The sequence below is a fragment of the Euleptes europaea genome, chromosome 13, assembly GCF_029931775.1.
Source record: "Euleptes europaea isolate rEulEur1 chromosome 13, rEulEur1.hap1, whole genome shotgun sequence".
Classification (NCBI taxonomy): Eukaryota; Metazoa; Chordata; class Lepidosauria; order Squamata; family Sphaerodactylidae; genus Euleptes; species Euleptes europaea.
In genome coordinates, this window is record NC_079324.1 from 57,016,360 (window position 1) to 57,035,361 (window position 19,002).

At 44.6% G+C, this 19,002-nt stretch overlaps 2 protein-coding genes across 2 annotated transcripts in view; one reads left to right on the forward strand and one right to left on the reverse strand.

Moving 5' to 3' along the window:
* RAN (RAN, member RAS oncogene family) overlaps nt 1–19,002 on the reverse strand; it is a 163,695-nt gene that overhangs the window by 17,495 nt on the left and 127,198 nt on the right. The window lies entirely within an intron of this gene.
* Nucleotides 907–19,002, forward strand: part of STX2 (syntaxin 2) — a 28,583-nt gene continuing 10,487 nt past the window's right edge. Inside the window, exons 1-3 of the mRNA XM_056859342.1 lie at nt 907–938; nt 14,044–14,118; nt 15,977–16,076. Of these exons, the coding sequence (XP_056715320.1) occupies nt 909–938; nt 14,044–14,118; nt 15,977–16,076 (205 nt within the window). The 5' untranslated portion in view covers nt 907–908. The remainder of the gene's footprint in view (nt 939–14,043; nt 14,119–15,976; nt 16,077–19,002) is intronic.

Below are 19,002 nucleotides of genomic sequence, written 5' to 3' on the forward strand. Positions count from 1 at the left end.
TTATTGTTTTGTTTGTTTTGTTTTGCGTTATAAAAATATATACAAAAAAAGAAAGGAAAAAAGAAATGAGCAGTGCTTCACGAAAGCTCATACCCAGCCAGAAAATATTTTTGTTAAGGTGCTACTGGACTCTCGCCCTTTTCTACTAGTGCCATCCTAAAAGAGAGTTACTCCCGTCTACGCCCATTCATTCCAACGGGTTTAGGACAGGCGCAACCGCGTGGGGTGAAAGGAGTTCTTTGAATTTTCTATTTCTTTTTTTAATTTAGATTGTATTACTGTAGATTATTTCACTGATACTCTTTTGTATTTTCTTTTATATATTTTTATTATTGTTTTGTTTGTTTTGTTTTGCGTTATAAAAATATATACAAAAAAAAGAAAGGAAAAAAGAAATGAGCAGTGCTTCACGAAAGCGCATACCCGGCCAGAAAATATTTTTGTTAAGGTGCTACTGGACTCTCGCCCTTTTCTACTAGTGCCATCCTAAAAGAGAGTCACTCCCGTCTACGCCCATTCATTCCAACGGGTTTAGGACAGGCGCAACCGCGCGGGGTTGCTTAAGACCCACCCCCCGTCCGGCCCTCCGCGAAGAGGCCTATTTGCATAAACCGCACCCCCTTCCTATTTGAATACGGAGCCCCGCCCCCCCTGGTCCTTTCGCCTCCCCGCCGTCGCGTTGGTAACCGGAGGCGGCCCCCGGCGTCGGGCGGCGCATGCGCGGAGCGCGGCCGGGAGGCGGTGGTTGCCCTGGCGTCGCCGCCGAGGGAGGGTCGAAGCGGCGTCGAGTCCGGCCCGAGAGGCGCTCCTCCGGGGCTGGGGGCGGCCTGAGGAGAAGGAGACCCCCGGCGGGGGGGGGAGAAGGAGACCCCGGCGGGGGGGGAACGACCCCCCCCGGGCCCACTGGGATGAAGGACCGCCTGGCCGAGCTAGCAGCGGTGAGGGGAGAAGGGGGGGGGGAGGGAGAGGTCGCCTCTTCCCCAATAGGATGCTGCCAGAGAGGTTGCTGCTGCTGCTGCTGTTTTTGTGCAATTATGGCCATTTATGCACGGGAGGTTGGCCGCTCTCGATAGATGCACGTTTCCAAACCCCCCCCCCGAATTCTGCAAACTCAAAAAAAAAAAAAATAAGCCCCCCGTGCAGAGTTTGCAGAATCCGGGTGGAATAAACGTGCATCTGCAGAGAGGCAAATTCAAGGCGAAACCTCCCATGCATAATGCACAGTGGGTAGCCGTGTTAGTCTGTCTGCAGTAGTCGAAACGAGCAAGAGTCCAGTAGCACCTTAAAGACTAACGGGAATATTTCCTGGCAGGGTTATGAGCTTTCGTGAGCCACGGCTCCCTTCTTCAGATACAGCTAGAACGTGATTCACAGTGGGTCGCCGTGTTAGTCTGTCTGCAGCAGTAGAAAAGGGCAAGAGTCCAGTAGCACCTTAAAGACTAACAAAAATATTTTCTGGCAGGGTGTGAGCTTTCGTGAGCCACAGCTCACTTCTTCAGATGCAGCTACAATGTGAATCCATCGGTCTTTAAGTAGAGGAGAGTGAATTCAGACAAGCATTAGTACCTGGGCAAGTTTCTTCACAAGGTTGATGGATTTCCATTCTGTACGGCTAAATGTGGTGCCTTCCATGAACATAATTCACAGTGGGTAGCCGTGTTAGTCTGTCTGCAGCAGTAGAAAAGGGCAAGAGTCCAGTAGCATCTTAAAGACTAACAACAATACTTTCTGGCAGGGTGTGAGCTTTCGTGAGCCACAGCTCACTTCTTCAGATACAGCTAGAATGTGAATCCAGCTGTCTTTTAAGTAGAGGAGAGTGAATTCAGACAAGCATTAGTACCTGGGCAAGTTTCTTCACAAGGTTGATGGATTTCCATTCTGTACGGCTAAATGTGGTGCCTTCCATGAATATAATTCACAGTGGGTAGCCGTGTTAGTCTGTCTGCAGCAGTAGAAAAGGGCAAGAATCCAGTAGCATCTTAAAGACTAACAAAAATATTTTCTGGTAGGGTATGAGCTTTCGTGAGCCACAGCTCACTTCGAAGAAGTGAGCTGTGGCTCACAAAAGCTTATACTCTACAGAAAATATTTTTGTTAGTCTTTAAGGTGCTACTGGACTCTTGCCCTTTTCTACTCCCATGCATAAATGCTCTGTATGTGGATGAGGAGAGGGTTGGATGTGGGAATAACGCGGGCCCTGGTTTATCCTGCTCACAATTTGGGTGTGGATGGGCAGCATGAGAGCCGGAGAGCTATTTTGGGCTTCGTTTGCATACCAATTAGGGCTGCGTGTGGGATGGGGCATGCAAACAAACGCTGGCCCCAGGTTTTGGTGGAGAGAGAGAGATGGTGATGGGTAGCTGTGTTAGTCAGGGCCCAGTCCGGTCATTTTTGCACCCTAGGCAAGGCTAACTACTTGTGCCCCCCCCAATTGCTAATCAATTAAAAAAAAAAAAACAGATGTCTTGTAGAAAAAAATAAAAGCACAAAACTTTTTATAAGATGTCATAATTATATTCCATAGCTCTGTTGTGGTACTTACCTTAAAGTTCTCTGCCCCTCGGAGGTCTGCGCCCTAGGTGACCGCCTAGTTCGCCTAATCATGGTAGCACCGACGCTGTTGTTAGTCTGTCCCTAGCAGGAGAAAAGAGCGAGCCAGTGTGGTGTAGTGGTTGAGAGCAGTGGACTCATCTGGAGAACCGGGTTCGATTCCCCACTCCTCCACATGAGTGGCGGAGGTTAATCTGGTAAACTGGATTTATCCTCTACTTAAGGATAGATGGACTCTATCCTCTACTTAAGTCCATCTATCCTCTACTTAAAGATAGATGGACTCACGTTCCAGCTGTATCTGAAGAAGTGAGGTGTTGCTCACGAAAGCTCATCCCCTGCCAGATATTTTGTTGGTCTTTAAGGTGCTACTCAACTCTTGCTCTTCTGGTCCTAGTTTTGTATGGAAAGAGATAAAAAAATAAGCCTCTCTGGAGATGTGAAATGGTGTGGTATACCCAGATCTTGTCAGCAAGGGTCTCTGCTTGGAAAGGAGACCACCGAGGAAGACTTTGTGCCATTACCAAGGGGTGCGGGTATATGGCAAGTTGGCCCATGGCTTAACATAGGGTACAATGCCTGATCTGTGAAACAAGAAGTCTTTGATTCAAATATCACTTTGCTCCTGAATTTCATAGGTGGTCCTGGGTAACCCATTATCCCTTAGTACCACTGGCCATATGGTTAATAATTCTGAACAACCTCGCAGGAGTGTTATAAGGATTACTGAGACTATATTTATGATGCTTTGAACAATCCAGACATTGCTAACAATATTGAAATGTAGAGTAGGGGATGTAGCAACCTAAATAGACTGCCCTGAATTTGTCAGAGCTTGGCTGCTAAGCAGAGTTGGCCATGGTCAGTAGTTGGATGGGAGACCACCGCCAAAGACTTGGGTTGCTACACAGAGGAAGGATATGGCAAATCACCTCTGCTCATCCCTTGCCTTGAAAACCCCATGAGGTGAGAACTTCATGGAGTTGGCATAAGTTGGTTGAGACTTGACGACACTTGAATTGTTATTACAGCAGAGAATAGAAGGGGTTTTGTTTTGATGGAGTGTGATAATCAGGATGAAGACGGGGAGCTCAGCCTAAGCTGGAAGTGGTATATAATGAGAGCTAGTGTGATGTAGTGGTTAAGAGCAGTGGACTCTGATCTGGAGAACCGGGTTTGATTCCCCACTCCTCCACATGAGCGGCGGAGGCTAATCTGGTTTGTTTCCCCACTCCTACACATGAAGCCAGCTGGGTGACCTTGGGCAAGTCACAGCTCTGTTAGAGCTCTCTCAGCCTCACCTATCTCACAGGGTATCTGTTTTGGGGAGGGGAAGGTGATTGTAAGCCAGTTTGAGTCTCCCTTAAGTGGTAGAGAAAGTTGGCCTATAACACATGAACACATGAGGCTGCCTTATACTGAATCAGACCCTTGGTCCCTTAAAAGTCAGCATTGTCTACTCAGACTGGCAGCGGCTCTCCAGGGTCTCAGGCAGAGGTCTTTTCACATCACTTACTTGCCTAGTCCCTTTAACTGGAGATGCCAGGGGTTGAACCTGGGACCTTCTGCATGCCAAGCAGATGCTCTGCCACTGAGCCATGGCTCCTCCCCAACGCTGCTGCTTCTTCTAGTGTAAAAGCTGGTGGGACAGTTACACAATAGTGGTAACCCAAGCCAAAAAGGAGGTGCATTACCAGCACTTGATGCTTTCTGCATTAACTCTGGATGGGGTGCGTAGCCAGCGAATTGGAGGGAGGAGCTGCTGAAATCAGTGTGGTTAATCTGGGTCCACTGAGACTGTTGGGTTTTGTGAGTAGCTTCCCAGGCTGCAGAGAGACATCTGATGACTCTTTAGGTGTGGTGAGAAACGGAAAATGATGCTTATCTGTTATCTTTACAGAGGGGTGGAATGAGGGTACTATTAGCGCAAAACAGATATTGATGAGGAGTGGTCAACACGCTTAGGGCTGTTTAGCTTGGAAAGAAGGCGGTTAAGGGGATAAAATAATGCGTGGTATGGAGAGAGTGGGCAGAGGGAAGCTTTTCTCCCGCCCTCATAATACTAGAACGCGGAGTTATCTGCTGAAGCCGGAGGGTGAGAGATTCAAAACAGATGAAAGGAAGTCTTTCTTCACACAACACATAGATAAATTGTGGAACTCCCTGTCCGAGGATGTGGTGATGGCTGCCAACTTGGAAGGCTTTAAGAGGGGAGTGGACATATTCCTGAAGGAGAGGGCTATCCATGGCTACTGGTTAAAATGAATACTAGCCATGATGCATACCTATTCTCTCCAGGATCAGAGGAGCATGCCTATTATATTGGGTGCTGTGGAACACAGGGTGGATAATGCTGCTGCAGTGGTCTTATTTGGGCTTCCTAGAGGCACCTGGTTGGCCACTGTGTGAACAGACTGCTGGACTTGATGGGCCTTGGTCTGATCCAACGTGGCTTTTCTTATGTTCTTATGGTGGAGCAAGCATTCCTTATCTGAGGGTTTGTGGTCGCACTAAATTTCACATCGAGCCTGTTGAGCTCACAACCGGTGGTAATAAATGGGCTGGTTCAGTGTGGTAGGCGGATGGTGTGGATTTCTGAACAGACTGTGTGTGCAATTGCCACGGGCTGTATCAATGGGAAGTTAGATGAGGTGGCCTTAGCATTAGGGAAACTAAGAATGATTCAGACAGCAGCATCCAATCTGTACTGGATTTGGGCCTCTGTGGTTGGTTCTTGGATGGCCTGGAGGTGCAGGAAAGAAAACAGGAAGTGAGGATCAGGAAGGGCCGCTGTCTGGCCAGGATAGCTTGTAAAGGGAAAGCAATAGGTCACAGGCTTGGTCGGATCCCGTCCTGATGTCATCTTGTCTTATTTAACCAGTTAGTCCTCAACCCCAGCTAAAATTAGGGACTTCCATCACTGGGTAAACACTGATGGGTATGATTCACGGAGCTACTTGGCCTCTCGCATAATACTAGAATGCGGGGTCATCTGCTGAAGCTGAATGTTGAGAGATTCAAAACAGATGAAAGGAAGTCTTTCTTCACACAACACATAGCTAATTGTGGAACTCCCTGCCCCAGGATGTGGTGATGGCTGCCAACTTGGAAGGCTTTAAGAGGGGAGTGGACATGTTCCTGGAGTAGAGGGCTATCCATGGCTACTAGTCTAAGTGGATACTAGTCATGATAGATACCTATTCTCTCCAGGATCAGAGGAGCATGCCGAATATATTAGGTATTGCGGAACACAGGCAGGATGGTGCTGCTACAGTTGTCTTGTTTGTGGGCTTCCTAGAGGCACTTGGTTGGCCACTGTGTGAACAGACTGCTGGACTTGATGGGCCTTGGTCTGATCCAGCATGGCTTTCCTTATGTTCTTATGTTATCTTCTTATGACACTGCAGAATGTTGTCTACACACACTTTGCAACCTGTCTCTGGATCTGCAATGCCTTTAAACTTTGAAAAGGAAAATGCAAAAAATTCGGAATCCAGGACAATTATTTTGGGAGGAAATGGGCACTGGATAGTATGTCCAGATTCAAAGCGAAAATACAGTCAAGTGAGCCATACTGCAACCATACCTGTGTTTTTATTGACTGTAATGATGGAGAGAACAAGATTGATTTTGTTCCAGTCTTATCTTGGCCATCAACCCACTAAGCAAGGCAATATATGACACCCCCATTGTATCAATGACAATAATTATGTCTTATCTTACAATGATGCTTGAAAGATTGCTGTGAATCGTAAGGACTGCCTACCTGCACATTAAGATCTTCTGCCAAGGGCTTCTCTACATGTCCCTGACCTTGGAAGTTAGATGAGATGGACGGCTGCAGCCAGTAAGGAAGTTCTTGGAATTCCTTCCTAGCTTTCTTTGACAAGCACCTACCGTGGCAGTCTTTCAACAAAGAGATATTTATGAGTTTAGTTGCTGGGGTCTTTTTTGCTTACAACCAAAGTGCAGCCTACATATCTGTGTCTGTGCTAGAATCGTAGAATCATGGAGTTGGAAGGTACCACCAGGGTCAACTAGTCCAATCCCCTGCACAATGCAGGAATTTCACAACTACCTTCCCCACACACCCCCAGCGACCCCTACTCCATTCCCGGAAGATGGCCAAAATGCCCTCCCTTTCGTGATCTGTCTAAGGTCATAGAATCTCCATTGCTGACAGATGGCCATCTAGCCTCTGCTTAAAAACCTCCAGGGATGGAGAGCTCACCACCTGCCGAGGAAGCCTGTTCCACTGAGGAACTGCTCTGTTAGAAAGTTCTTCCTAATGTTTAGATGGAAACTCTTTTGATTTAATTTCAACCTGTTGGTTCTGGTCCAACCTTCTGGGGCAACAGAAAACAACTCCGCACAGTCCTTCAAGTACTTGAAGATGGTTATCATATCACCTCTCAGTTGTCTCCTCTCCAGGCTAAACATACCCAGCTCCTTCAACCTTTCCTTATAGGACTTGATCTCCAGCTCCTTCAACCTTTCTTTATAGGACCTGATCTCCAGACCCCTCACCATCTTTGTTGCTCATTCATACCCTGTTGCCCTAAATTCCCCCACTGTCTATAGAGTTCTGGGTTGGGAAATTCCTGGAGATTTTGGGTGTGGGGTTTGGGGAGGGGAGGGACCTCAGCAGCGTATAATGCTATAAATCCCATCCTCCGAAGCAGCCATTTTCTCCAGGGGAACTGATATCCATAACCTGGAGATCAGATGTAACTCAGGGAGCTCTCCAGCTACCACGTGGAGGTTAGCAATTCTACCTTCCACCTATCTCATTTGTCTTCCTGCCTATGGCCAAAATGTAGATTTTTAAGCTCTTTGGGAAGAGATCTGTCTCTGTAAAGCACTGTGTACGCTGATAATACAGTGGTATTATTAATATTTTAATAGGAATGTTACTGGTTTCACGGAAAGGTCAGAGGGTGGATTGCTTAATGAATGGCCCTTTGAACTAAATCTCTAAATGAAGAAAAATCTCTAAGCTGCCACACAGGCTCTCTTCCTGCCTTTCCTTTTTTAGGAGGCATAACCAATCCTGCCCGAGTTGGGGCCTTCCCAAAGCTGCTGAGATCCGAGATGAAGTTACGATTCCAGCTCCAAGTCGGCTACGCTGCACCGAGATGCTAGGAATTCCACAAATGAGCTCCAATTGTTTTTTCTTATTAAAAAATCAGGGTCATGTGGGTTGGATTTGAACCAGGACTGTGGGAAGGAGGGATTTCAGCTTCTCTCCCTGCACCATTTTCCCAACCTGAAATGGTTCCACGGAGGTCTTGATCTTGCTGCTCAAGATCAATTGATCAAGGACCTTCTAAGGGATAAAAGGAAAGAAAAGGTCTTGATCTTATTGTCTCAGTCAGGTCTGGTTCTTCCAAAAAAAACATTTTAAATGGAAAACTCTGCCTCTTCGAACTGTGATGGCTGATGTGGTAAGATGATTCCCCATGGGGGGGAATCTTAGACAAGGAATCAGAGAAAAGGCAAAGCTGGAACCTTTTTCTCTGATATCTATTTTTAATGCGCAGGTGATTTTTTCCAACAAAGAAGTGCCGTCCCAATGCAGGTTATCTAGCCCCTCTGCTGTTTGAAGAACAAAAGCCACTTGGCGATACACCAGATGTACACTGGGAGTTCTCTGTTGGAGCTAGAGATGTGAAACTGAGGGGGGGGGGGCCTGGAAAAATCCAGAAAATAATCTGGATTTTTTTTTCCTGAGGCCTTTCCCCCCAGTTTTTCCAACTGAAAAATTGGCCATTTGGGGGAGTCCTGGAAAAAAAATCTTATGCAACATTTGGACTTTTTGAACTTTGGGGGAGGGGCTGTGGCTCCGTGGTAGAGCCTCTGCTTGGCATGCAGAAGGTCCCAGGTTCAATCCCCGGCATCTCCAGTTAAAGGGACCAGGCAAGTAGGTGATGTGAAAGACCTCAGCCTGAGACCCTGGAGAGCCGCTGCTGGTCTGAGTAGACAGTACTGACTTTGATAGACCCAGGGTCTGATTCAGTATAAGGCAGCTTCATGTGTTCATGTATAGAATGAGTGATATGCTTTTGAAGACAAAGCAGGCATGCTATAGAGATAGACACCTCTTAAATACCAGATGCATTTCTGCACCTAGAATGGGTTGCCAGCGCTAGGTTGGGAAACACCTGGAAATTTTTGGGGTGGAGGCTGGGCAGGGTTTGGAGAGGGGAAGGACTTCAATGCCATAGAGCCCAATTGCCAAAGCGGCCACTTTTCTCCAGGGGAGCTGATCTCTATCAGCTGGAGATCAGTTGTAATAGTGTGAGATCTCCAGCCACCACCTGGAGGTTGGCAACCCTAACCTAGAAGAATACTTAACCTTCATGAGGGCAGCATGCAGGCCTTTCATTGCTTTTGTGGCCCTTATGACCTGACTCTTCTCTTGCAGTTGACCTTTTCACCTCTCCCTCAAACCACTATGACACCCACATCTCATGGGTTGGGTATCAAGTAGCTTATTGCCCTACCTTGCTGGAGGGGAAAACAAAGATCAGAAGGGGATGGGGCAGAAACTGTTCACCAAAGCGTCAGAGGAAAATTTCGAGCACTGACCAGTGAGGTCAATAAGGGGAGTGGCTGTGGCTCAGTGGTAAAGCATCTGCTTGACATGCAGAAGGTCCCAGGTTCAATCCCTGGCATCTCCAGTTAAAGGGACTAGAGAAGTAGGTGATGTGAAAGACCTCTACCTGAGACCCTGGAGAGCCGCTGCCGGTCTGAGTAGACAATACTGTCTTTGATGGACCAAGGGTCTGATTCAGAATAAGGCAGCTTCAATTGTTCAAGTATCCACCGAAGAAGGCAGCATCTAGCTGGAACTACATCTAGCTGTTCAGATATTATAACCGACGCCTTTGTACAACCCTTATTTCTGACCAGAATATATTTTACGTTATTTAATACAAATCTTGTGTTTTCTGTTTAACTTCTATTTTTGTCTACTTTTCATACAGCAAAAATTAAGGTGTATGGGCTAAGGTAGCATAGGGTGCATCGGCTTCAGCTTGCAGATTTTCTTTTAAGCATTGGGTGTACTTGCAGATTTCCTTGTAGAAAACGAAGGGATTTATAACTTTTACATTCCATAAATGTTTCATGTATCGTAGTTTTATATGCTAAGTAAGTTATAACTGAGGGATTTTCTGTTGTTAAAGCAGTTACATTAGTTTAGGTTCGATAGGACAGCAAGTATTGCATGTATTTTCAATTTTCTTCCAAATTTATGTTTTTTTGGGGGGGTAATGGGGGTGTTTCCCCATGGATTCAAAATTTCCAGAAGCTTTACATCTGTAGTTGGGGCTTCCAGTATTTTTTTTTTTTATTGTAAGCCTAATTCTCAGGTGCATTTGGGGAGGGGTTTTAAAGCCTGTTTCCCTGCACTGTTTCCCCAGGGACTCACACTTTACCTTAGTGTAGGGTTGCCAGCTCTGGGTTGGGAAATACCTGGAGATTTTTGGGGCAGAGCCTGAGGAAGGCAGGGTTTGGGGAGGGGAGGGACTTCAATGCCATAGAGTCCAATTGCCAAAGCGGCCATTTTCTTCAGGTGAAGCGATCTCTATCGGCTAGAATCATAGAATCATAGAGTTGGAAGGGACCACCAGGCTCATCTGTTCCAACCCCCTGCACAATGAAGGAAAATCACAACTACCTCCCCCCCACACCCCCAGTGACCAGAAGATGGCCAAGATGCCCTCCCTCTCATCATCTGCCTAAGGTCACAGAATCAGCATTGCTGACAGATGGCCATCTAGCCTCTTCTTAAAAACCTCCAGGGAAGGAGAGCTTACCACCTCCCGAGGAAGCCTGTTCCACTGAGGAACCGCTCTAACTGTTAGAAAATTCTTCCTAATGTCTAGACGGAAACTCTTTTGATTTAATTTCAACCCGTTAGTTCTGGTCCGACCTTCTGGAGCAACAGAAAACAACTCGGCACCCTCCTCTATATGACAGCCCCTCAAGTACTTGAAGATGGTGATCATATCCCCTCTCAATCTTCTCCTCTTGTAATAGTTGGAGATCTCCAGCTAGTACCTGGAGGTTGGTAACCCTACCTTAGTGGTACTCTGGGTCGGCTCAAAACCCCTCTCCGCATGCTCTGCAGTCCCAATCCAGGCCTTGCACATCTGAAAAAAAATGAAGCTTCAAAAAATTGCTGCAAACATAGAAGTTCTAGTGCACATCCAGTTTGGCCCCAACAAGTACAAATTGCTCTCTCTTCTTTGAATCCGTGGTGTTAGAATTGCTGTTACAAGTGTGCTTTTATTTCACAAGTTTATTTGTGTTTACATTTTTTTCCTGTACGAACAACAGAATCAATTTTTCTGCATTTTTACTTTTAACAACTGCGTAGAGAAGTGTATGTGTAAGTGAAAAAATATATATATATCCTTCCTTTTGTCCTTATCTCTTCCTGAAGAAACAAAGACGCTAGAGGGGAAGGGAGGTTTTAAGGGTGGTGTGTGTGTTTTTTAACAGCAGTGGCTTTGTCATGAGAAAAAAACAAAACTGTGTTTTCTTCCAAAGGAGGGGAAGTGAGATAAAGATGAGTTTTGGCAGTAGCTGAGATGCTCTGCGAAGGCAAAATGCAAGAAAATACATTTGTAAAATTATGATTTTGGAATAGTATTCTTGAGTATTCACATGCACAAGCAGTGTGGTGTTGTAGCTAGAGTGACGGACTAGGACCTGGGAGACCCAGATTCAAATCCCCACTCAACCAGAGAAGCTCACTTGCAGCCAGTCACGTACTCTCAGCTTAGCCTACCTGGCAGGGTTGTTGTGAGGATAAAATGGAGGTGAGGAGAACAATGTAAACTGCTTTGAGTTTCCATTGGAGAGAAAGGAGGGGTATAAATGATAGTTGTCGTCATCCTCATCATCAAAATTTATTTCGATTAACAATCAGCTCCAGAAGATTAACAAATGGTTAGAATAAAAATAAACATGTATAATGTGGCAAATATAAAATAGTCAATGGAAATTGAGTGGAAAACAGACGACCATATAGAGTAGTTTGTTCTTGTTCTTATTTCAATTGTTACTAGAGGCCCAAAACTTGCACAGTACCTCTGCAGAGAAGCATAATTTGAATACAGGCCTTTCATAGGTTACAGCCTAACTGCTTGTCTTGGCTTTCATGCTAGGTCAAAGCTCTGTCTGAAAGTTTTAGGTAACCTCTGATTAAAGGATCTTACTTAACAGGTATAGGGAAGACCTCTGACCAATATCTTGGAAGACCAAAGAATGAGCTGGGCTAGACCAACCCAAAATTGAGGTTATTTTCTAAATAAAAAAACAGTATGACACAGTTTAATGTAATTCCTCATGTCCTGTGTATCCTAACTGCTTTGTTTGCCAGTGCAGGAAATGTTTAAGATTGTGCTGCTAAGGGGTATTAAGACTTTTTGAAGAAAGTCTCCATTGTTCTGCAAAATCCCCTAACACCGAAACATTACCAGCAAGTATTGTTTGCTTTACTTTGCCGAAGGGTAAAGCATAAACTGACCAAACTTCAAATATGTACCCATCTTCACACTCTCCCCCATTCGATAAGGTGGGCTATTAATAAATTAATTTATATGATTCTGCTTGGGATTACCAAGGGTTCTTTGTTTATTTTACTGAAGTCCTCGTTCCTTTTTGGCAAATGAGAGTTAGGTATCTCTTTTGGTCTGCATTGTCCTAATCTGTGTTTGTCAACTGGAGTGTAATTGATAGTCTGAACCTCTTTTCTGACTTCAGGGAGCTTCATGTTTTTATTTGTGCTGGTCTCGTAGCTCTGTATATATTGGGTGGCTACTGGCTGTTAGTGTTACAGTTCTCCACAGCGTGCTTGCTCATCAAATAAGTACAGGTTGAGTATCCCTTATCCGGACATCCGATATCCGGACTGATCTAAAAACCGGATCTTTTGAGCCAGCATACGGGCATTACTCACAGGCCCCCAGCAGTGCCATTGATGGTTCAATGTACACAAAATTATTTTAAAAAATATTGTTTGAAATCACATTCAGGCTATGTGTATAAAGTATATATAAAACATAAATCAATTTCGTGTTTAGACTTGGGTCCTGTCCCCATAGGGTTGCCGGTGACCGATGGTGGCGGGCAAACCCCCGGCAATTCGCCCCTCTGCCCGCCGACTACCTGAGGGTCGGCAGGCAAACGAGCACACACGCACCGACGCTTTACAACCAGAAGTGCCGCCTCGCGGGGGGGCCTTTTTCTCTTAGTTTGAGTGGTAAAGGGCCGCTTTACCACCCAAACTAAGGGGAAAAGGCCCCTAGTGAGGCACTTGCAATTGTAAACCGGAAGTGCTGCTAGCGCGCGTCAGCACACATGCACGCACACAATCACGCCTACAGCCTGATAGCCTCCCGCCGGAGCAGAGGAGGGACCTGGTAAGCCTCTCATTGTGTATATGCAAAAATTCCAAAATATTCCAAAATACAGAAAGATCCGACATACAGACCACTTCTGGTCCCAAGCAGTCCGAATAAGGGATACTCAACCTATACTCCATTTTGTACTTTCTTATCTTCCTAGGCCACTGCCTAAAAGTTCTGAGCGAAAACAGTAAAGTATATGTCTTATGAGCATTGACCCTTGAATTAAACAATATTACATTGAAAATATGGTACGCGCTGGGTAGGATTTTATTTGGAAGGGGTTCTTTCAATTATAAGATATACATGTATGGAAGGCTTCTGTAGACTATTGAAATATTGCTAGGTTAAGGTACTTTTTTGTGAACTTTTAATTCCCACAGAAGTAATTGGGTCTATCTCCCGAGTAAGAACAGGTGGATTTATTATTTATTCATCATATTTTTCAACTTGTGTTTCTTGCCTCCTAATGCGACCCTGAGTACAGGCAATCACTTCTGCAAAGTGATTTGCAACATGATAGGGTTCTTTTCCCATTAATATTTTAAAAAATGCTCTTCACCTTACAAAGGAAAAAGGACAAGAAGTAAAATCAGAATAGCTGTTCAGTACGAACACTGAACATTTAACTACAGAACTGGGAAGTGTTTTTCCCAGTTAAACATTTCCTAAGGGTTTGTCTCATAAGATTGTGTAGGAAAGTTCTTAATGCGTGTATGTGTTCCCCTGTGTCTATTAATGCACTGAAAGCCTGTTTGTTACATCTTTCCAATGAGTCATGATGGTAACAAGGGGAGAGGGGAGCCGTAGGTTTATCCTGATGGGAGGGGAAGAAATGTGTTGAATTTAGTCACTAATTTGAAGCTTGGCTGAGTGTATCAACAGCTACTTTGAAATTCATCTTTAGCAAATAAAGCATGTTGTTTAAAAGAACAGGTCACAGCTATGTACAGACCTGTGCTTAAGTCTAATACTTGTTTAATTACACATGCACCATTCCAGTTAAGGTCAAAACGCATTAGGCTTGTTAAACGGAGGCATTCAAATTATGTAATTTTTTTCCTGATTTTTCTAGTGTACACAAAATGAAGATGGAGAAGCTTCTGTTGTCGTTGAAAATGACCATTACATGGAAGACTTCTTCCAACAGGTAAAATATCTTCAAGGGGCAGCCTAAGAAGAGTCCTGCAGGATCGATCCAGTGGTCCATCTAGTCCAGCATCCTGTCTCATACAGTGGCCAACCAGTTATTCTAGAGAACCAATGACAGGTCACAGAGGCCGTGGGCTTCCCCTGATGTTGCCTCCTGGCACTGGGATTCAGATGTTTACTGCCTCTGAACACGGAGGTTCCCTTTAATCACCATAATTTATTTATTTTTTTGCAGTCAAGTCACAGCTGACTTATGCCAACCTTGTAGGGTTTTCAAGGCAAGAGACACTGAGAAGTGGTTTACCATTGACTGCCTCCGCGGCCTGACCCTGGTATTCCTTGGAGATCTCCCATCCAAATACTTGCCTATCCTCCATAAATATATTGAATCCCCTTTTAAACCTGTCTATGCCTGTGGCCATTGCTGCATCCTCTGGGAGCAAATTCCACATTTCAGATACTCATTGTGTAAAGAAGTATTTCCTTTTGTCCTCCCTGAAGCATGTTTCTTTGCTTCTAGTCACTTCCATGTCTGTTTCAGAAGTGGTTTCTTCTTTCGAGCTTCCTTATATACAGCTCGGCCGCCAAAATTTATTTTATTTATTAACATCCCGCCTTTCAGGGGCAGTGGTAGAGCATCTGCTTGGCATGCATAAGGTCCCATGTTCAGTTCTCAGCATCTCCAGTAAAAAAGGACCAGGCAGTAGGTGATGTGAAATACCTCCACCTGAAACCCTGGAGAGCTGCTGCCAGTCTGAGTAGACAATACTGAGCTTGATGGACCAATGGTCTGATTCAGTATAAGGCAGGTTCAGGTGCATGGCATGTGGGGGTGGGGAGTCAAAACATCATCTCTCATCCTAGAGGTGGCATTCTTATCCCCCCCCCCCCAGTTACATAATGAGGGCAGCCTACCTAGCTCCAATCAAGATCCTGTATAGTCCACTTTGCTGTTTTAATAAGTTGGGTAGCGTATGTGTGTTTGTGTGTCCACCTTTTTTTGGTGATATATGTTGCATTTATTGAAACAATATTAACTACAGGATTTTTTATGATCCTTAAAAACTTTCCTATTGAATTGAGGAATTTTGACCAAGCCAAAGCCTATGATTGTGAATTTTCTTAAGCTGTCACAGATAGTGGTATTCACATCCATAGTAACTAAGTCTCTCTTGTCTTTAAAAACCCTGTCATTTGCCAGTGCTCAGTGTGAATGGGCCGTAGATTCTGTTTTATGGGACTGCTCCTAGCCTTTGTGTTCTCAAAGGAGCAACCTGTCAAGCAGCTCTGAGACGTGGCAGTTTCTTCCTTAAGGGTATCCTGGTGCTTGGGGGTCAGACCCAATCCATTGCTTGAGAGCCAGCATGGTGTAGTGGTTAAGAGCTGTGGACTCTAATCTGGAGAACCGGGTTTGATTCCCTGCTCCTCCGCATGAAGCCTGCTGGGTGACCTTGGGCTAGTCACAGTTCTCTCCGAACTCTCTCAGCCCCACCCACCTCACAAGGTGCCTGTTGTTGGGAGGGGAAGGGAAGGTGATTGTAAGCCGGTTTGAGTCTTCCTTAAGTGGTAGAGAAAAGAAGAGTATAAAAACCAACTCTTCTTCTTGGGCTGGAAACAGCTTTTGTTTAAAAACTTATCCCACGCCTGAGCAACGAACAGATCCAGGCTTTTGGGTATTGATTTGTTTGGCCTGTAACAACACATGTGTCTGTATTGCCCGGTATGAAAGTTGGCATCAAAGAGCATCATTTCATGGTTGGAAGTAAAGATGTATACCGTTGCTTGGTTAACCTGACGTTAGTTATTTCTCTTATCTCAGTGACACATTTCTGTTTCTCTCTCCCTTCATCTCTGAGGTTGAGGAAGTCAGAAAGCACATTACGAAAATATCGGACGTCTTGGAAGAAGTAAAGAAGAAGCACAGCATTATCCTTTCTGCCACAAATCTTAAAGATAGTAAGTTTTATAATCTTTATTCAGATGCAGAGCTCTTTGCCTTGAATGGATGTAAGCAAGTATAGTGACTACTAGCTTGATGGGCTCCACCCCTCAAATCTCCAGGTATTTCCCAACCCAGAGCTGGCAACCCTAATTGTTGCCCACTTGGTCATTTATGCTGGCTGGGTTATTTTCTTTGGGACTTCAGCAGGCTGAAGAGGCATCACTGGAATGCCCTAGAGCCAGACAGTGATACTGATTGTGGAACCTGTCTGCAGGAGCCAGCGTGGTGTAGTGGTTAAGAGCGGTGGACTCTAATCTGGAGAACCGGGTTTGATTCCCCACTCCTCCACATGAGCGGTGGCTAATATCTGGTGAACCGGGTTGGTTTCCATACTCCTACACATGAAGCCAGCTGGGTGACCTTGGGCTAGTCACAGCTGTCTTGTAGCTCTCAGTCCCACCTACCTCACAGGGTGTCTGTTGTGGGGAGGGGAAGGTGATTGTAAGCCAGTTTGATTCTTCCTTAAGTGGTAGAGAAAGTCGGCATATAAAAACCAACTCTTCTTCAATGTAATGATCTTCCATCTCCCTGCTGTGGCCTACTGTAGAATGATTACTCTGAGCCTATGTAACCAAAGGCATGGCATGCCTTAATGTGCCAGTGGAGAGGTCATTCCTTTGTCCTCCTGTTTGACCATTATTTCTAAATAATAAATAAATTGTCACCATGGTACATTTTCCGTTCAGGCTCTTCAAGCCTGATCTAGGACCCAGATATGTCAAAATACTAGAATTTGCTGTAGTCGTTCCAACATTGTCAGAGGGTCTGAAGGTACAGTCAAATATACTTTTACTTGGGAATTGTTGAAGTTGGGATGGTTTACTTCCAAATAACAGCATAAGCAGGACATCTCCCTGCTTTAAAGCAATTGTGCCTTGACTTAAGTGGAATGAATATTAGAACCTAAATAAAAAAAACTCCTAGTTTTCACTAATAGTTGTAATCATGAGCTAATTTTTGCTCTTCGTTTCTTGTATTAGAGTGAACTAAGTACTGTACAGTATACAGTATTCTGTGGTGGAATACTGAATCCGTGCTTGGTACATTGTTTGGCTAGACGGAGAGAAAAAAGCCAACAAAGCAAAGATTCAATAAAGAAAGCTCTCACATATAGAGCACTGTTTTTATCAGAAACTCTGTAAACTTGAAGCATGCTTTTGGGAGGCTGCAAGTATATGACTGATGCGTAAGTTGATTACTAATGTTCTTGGACTTCTAGCCTGACTTGATTGGTAATTCGGCCAGGGCATTTTCGGCCCTGGCCCCTGCCTGGTGGAATAGCCTTTCTAGTGAGACCAGGGCACTGCGGGACCGTAAAGAGTTCCGCAGGGCCTGTAAAACAGAGCTATTCCACCAGGCCTATGGTTGAGGCCAGCTACGGTTCCCTGTCTCTGAATGCTGGTCTCCCTAACCCTCACTGCTTGTTGTACTTTCTCTATATCGAAGTGGGATTTTAGTTCCATCTGCTCGCCTAGTTGTAATTTTATGGTTTACATTTTAGAGGCACCTTGAGTAATTTAGGATATTTGTTTTATATAACTTTTTACAGTGCTGTTTTAAATGCTGTTTTTTTGTTTGTTTGTTTTTGATTAAATGGGATACTATATTCCTTGTAAGCCACTCTGAGCCCGGTCTTGGCCGGGGAGAGCTGGGTATTAAGTTGAAATAATAAATAAAATTAGATATTGGGTCATGGCCTCATAACCGATTTATATTAGATTGATCCCAGGCTTGTTTTTGCCCAGGGTTGCCAGCACATAAGGTCTGGAAATCTCCTGGAATTAGAACTGATCTCCAGAGATCAGTTCCCCTGGAGAAAATGGCTGCTTTAGAGGGTGGACTTTATGGCATTATACCCCGCTGAGGTCCCTCCCCTCTCCAAACCCCACCCTCACCAGGCTTCACCTTCAGATCTCCAGGAATTTCCCAACCCAGACTTGGCCCTATTTGAGCTGCATGCAAAATATTATTTCCTCCTGACTCTTCCTTTAAAAAATTTGGGAATATAGGGCTTGAGTATAGGGTGGCTTGACCAAAGGGCTATCTGCCCAAACTGATTTGATTGGGCAAAGAGAAAACAGCACAAGCTCTAAGTTTAAGAAAAAACAATGCTATTTATAGAAACAAACTATATACAACTAAGTGCAACAAACATATCAACAACAATGCCATGGAAATACTAAGCAATATCCAGTTGAGACGGATTACAGTGAAAACTCTAGAAATTTCCAAAGTTGGCAAGCTGGACTTGAGACGGAACGGCCGTCTCAACTTTGGGAATTTCTAGAATTTTCATTGTAATTCGTCTCAATTGGATATTGCTTAGTATTTCCATGGCATTGTTGTTGATATGTTTTGTTGCACTTAGTTGTATATAGTTTGTTTCTATAAATAGCGTTGCTTTTTTCTTAAACTTAGAGCTTGTGCTGTTTTCTCCTTGCCCAATTGCTATTGTTACAGCACTATTCTACTTTTTGTACAAACTGATTTGATTGCACATTTAACAGTCTGTCAATGAGCACTCCCCTAACTAAGCATCGTTGCGATTCCTACTTTCCCACAGGCTTATGGAGACTGTTGATGTAGGATTTGCAAATCAGGAGGTTATTGAACACCATAATGATTTATGAGGTAGCCTGGTTATAAGTTCGACTGATATGCAGTGGTGATCAGAGCATTGAGCTGAGAGCTCAAACAAACCTGATGAAGGCCATGTTCAAATTACAAGCTGGTACAGCCTGCATTTGCTATTTGCCTTGGGGGCCATGCAAAGAAGAAAGAAGCTTAACCCTTCAACGTCTGCTTGGTTTTGATAACTGAAACTGCTTCCCCAGCTTTGCTGTTAAGAATTTTAAGGAAGAAGGGGAGTGGCGGGATATA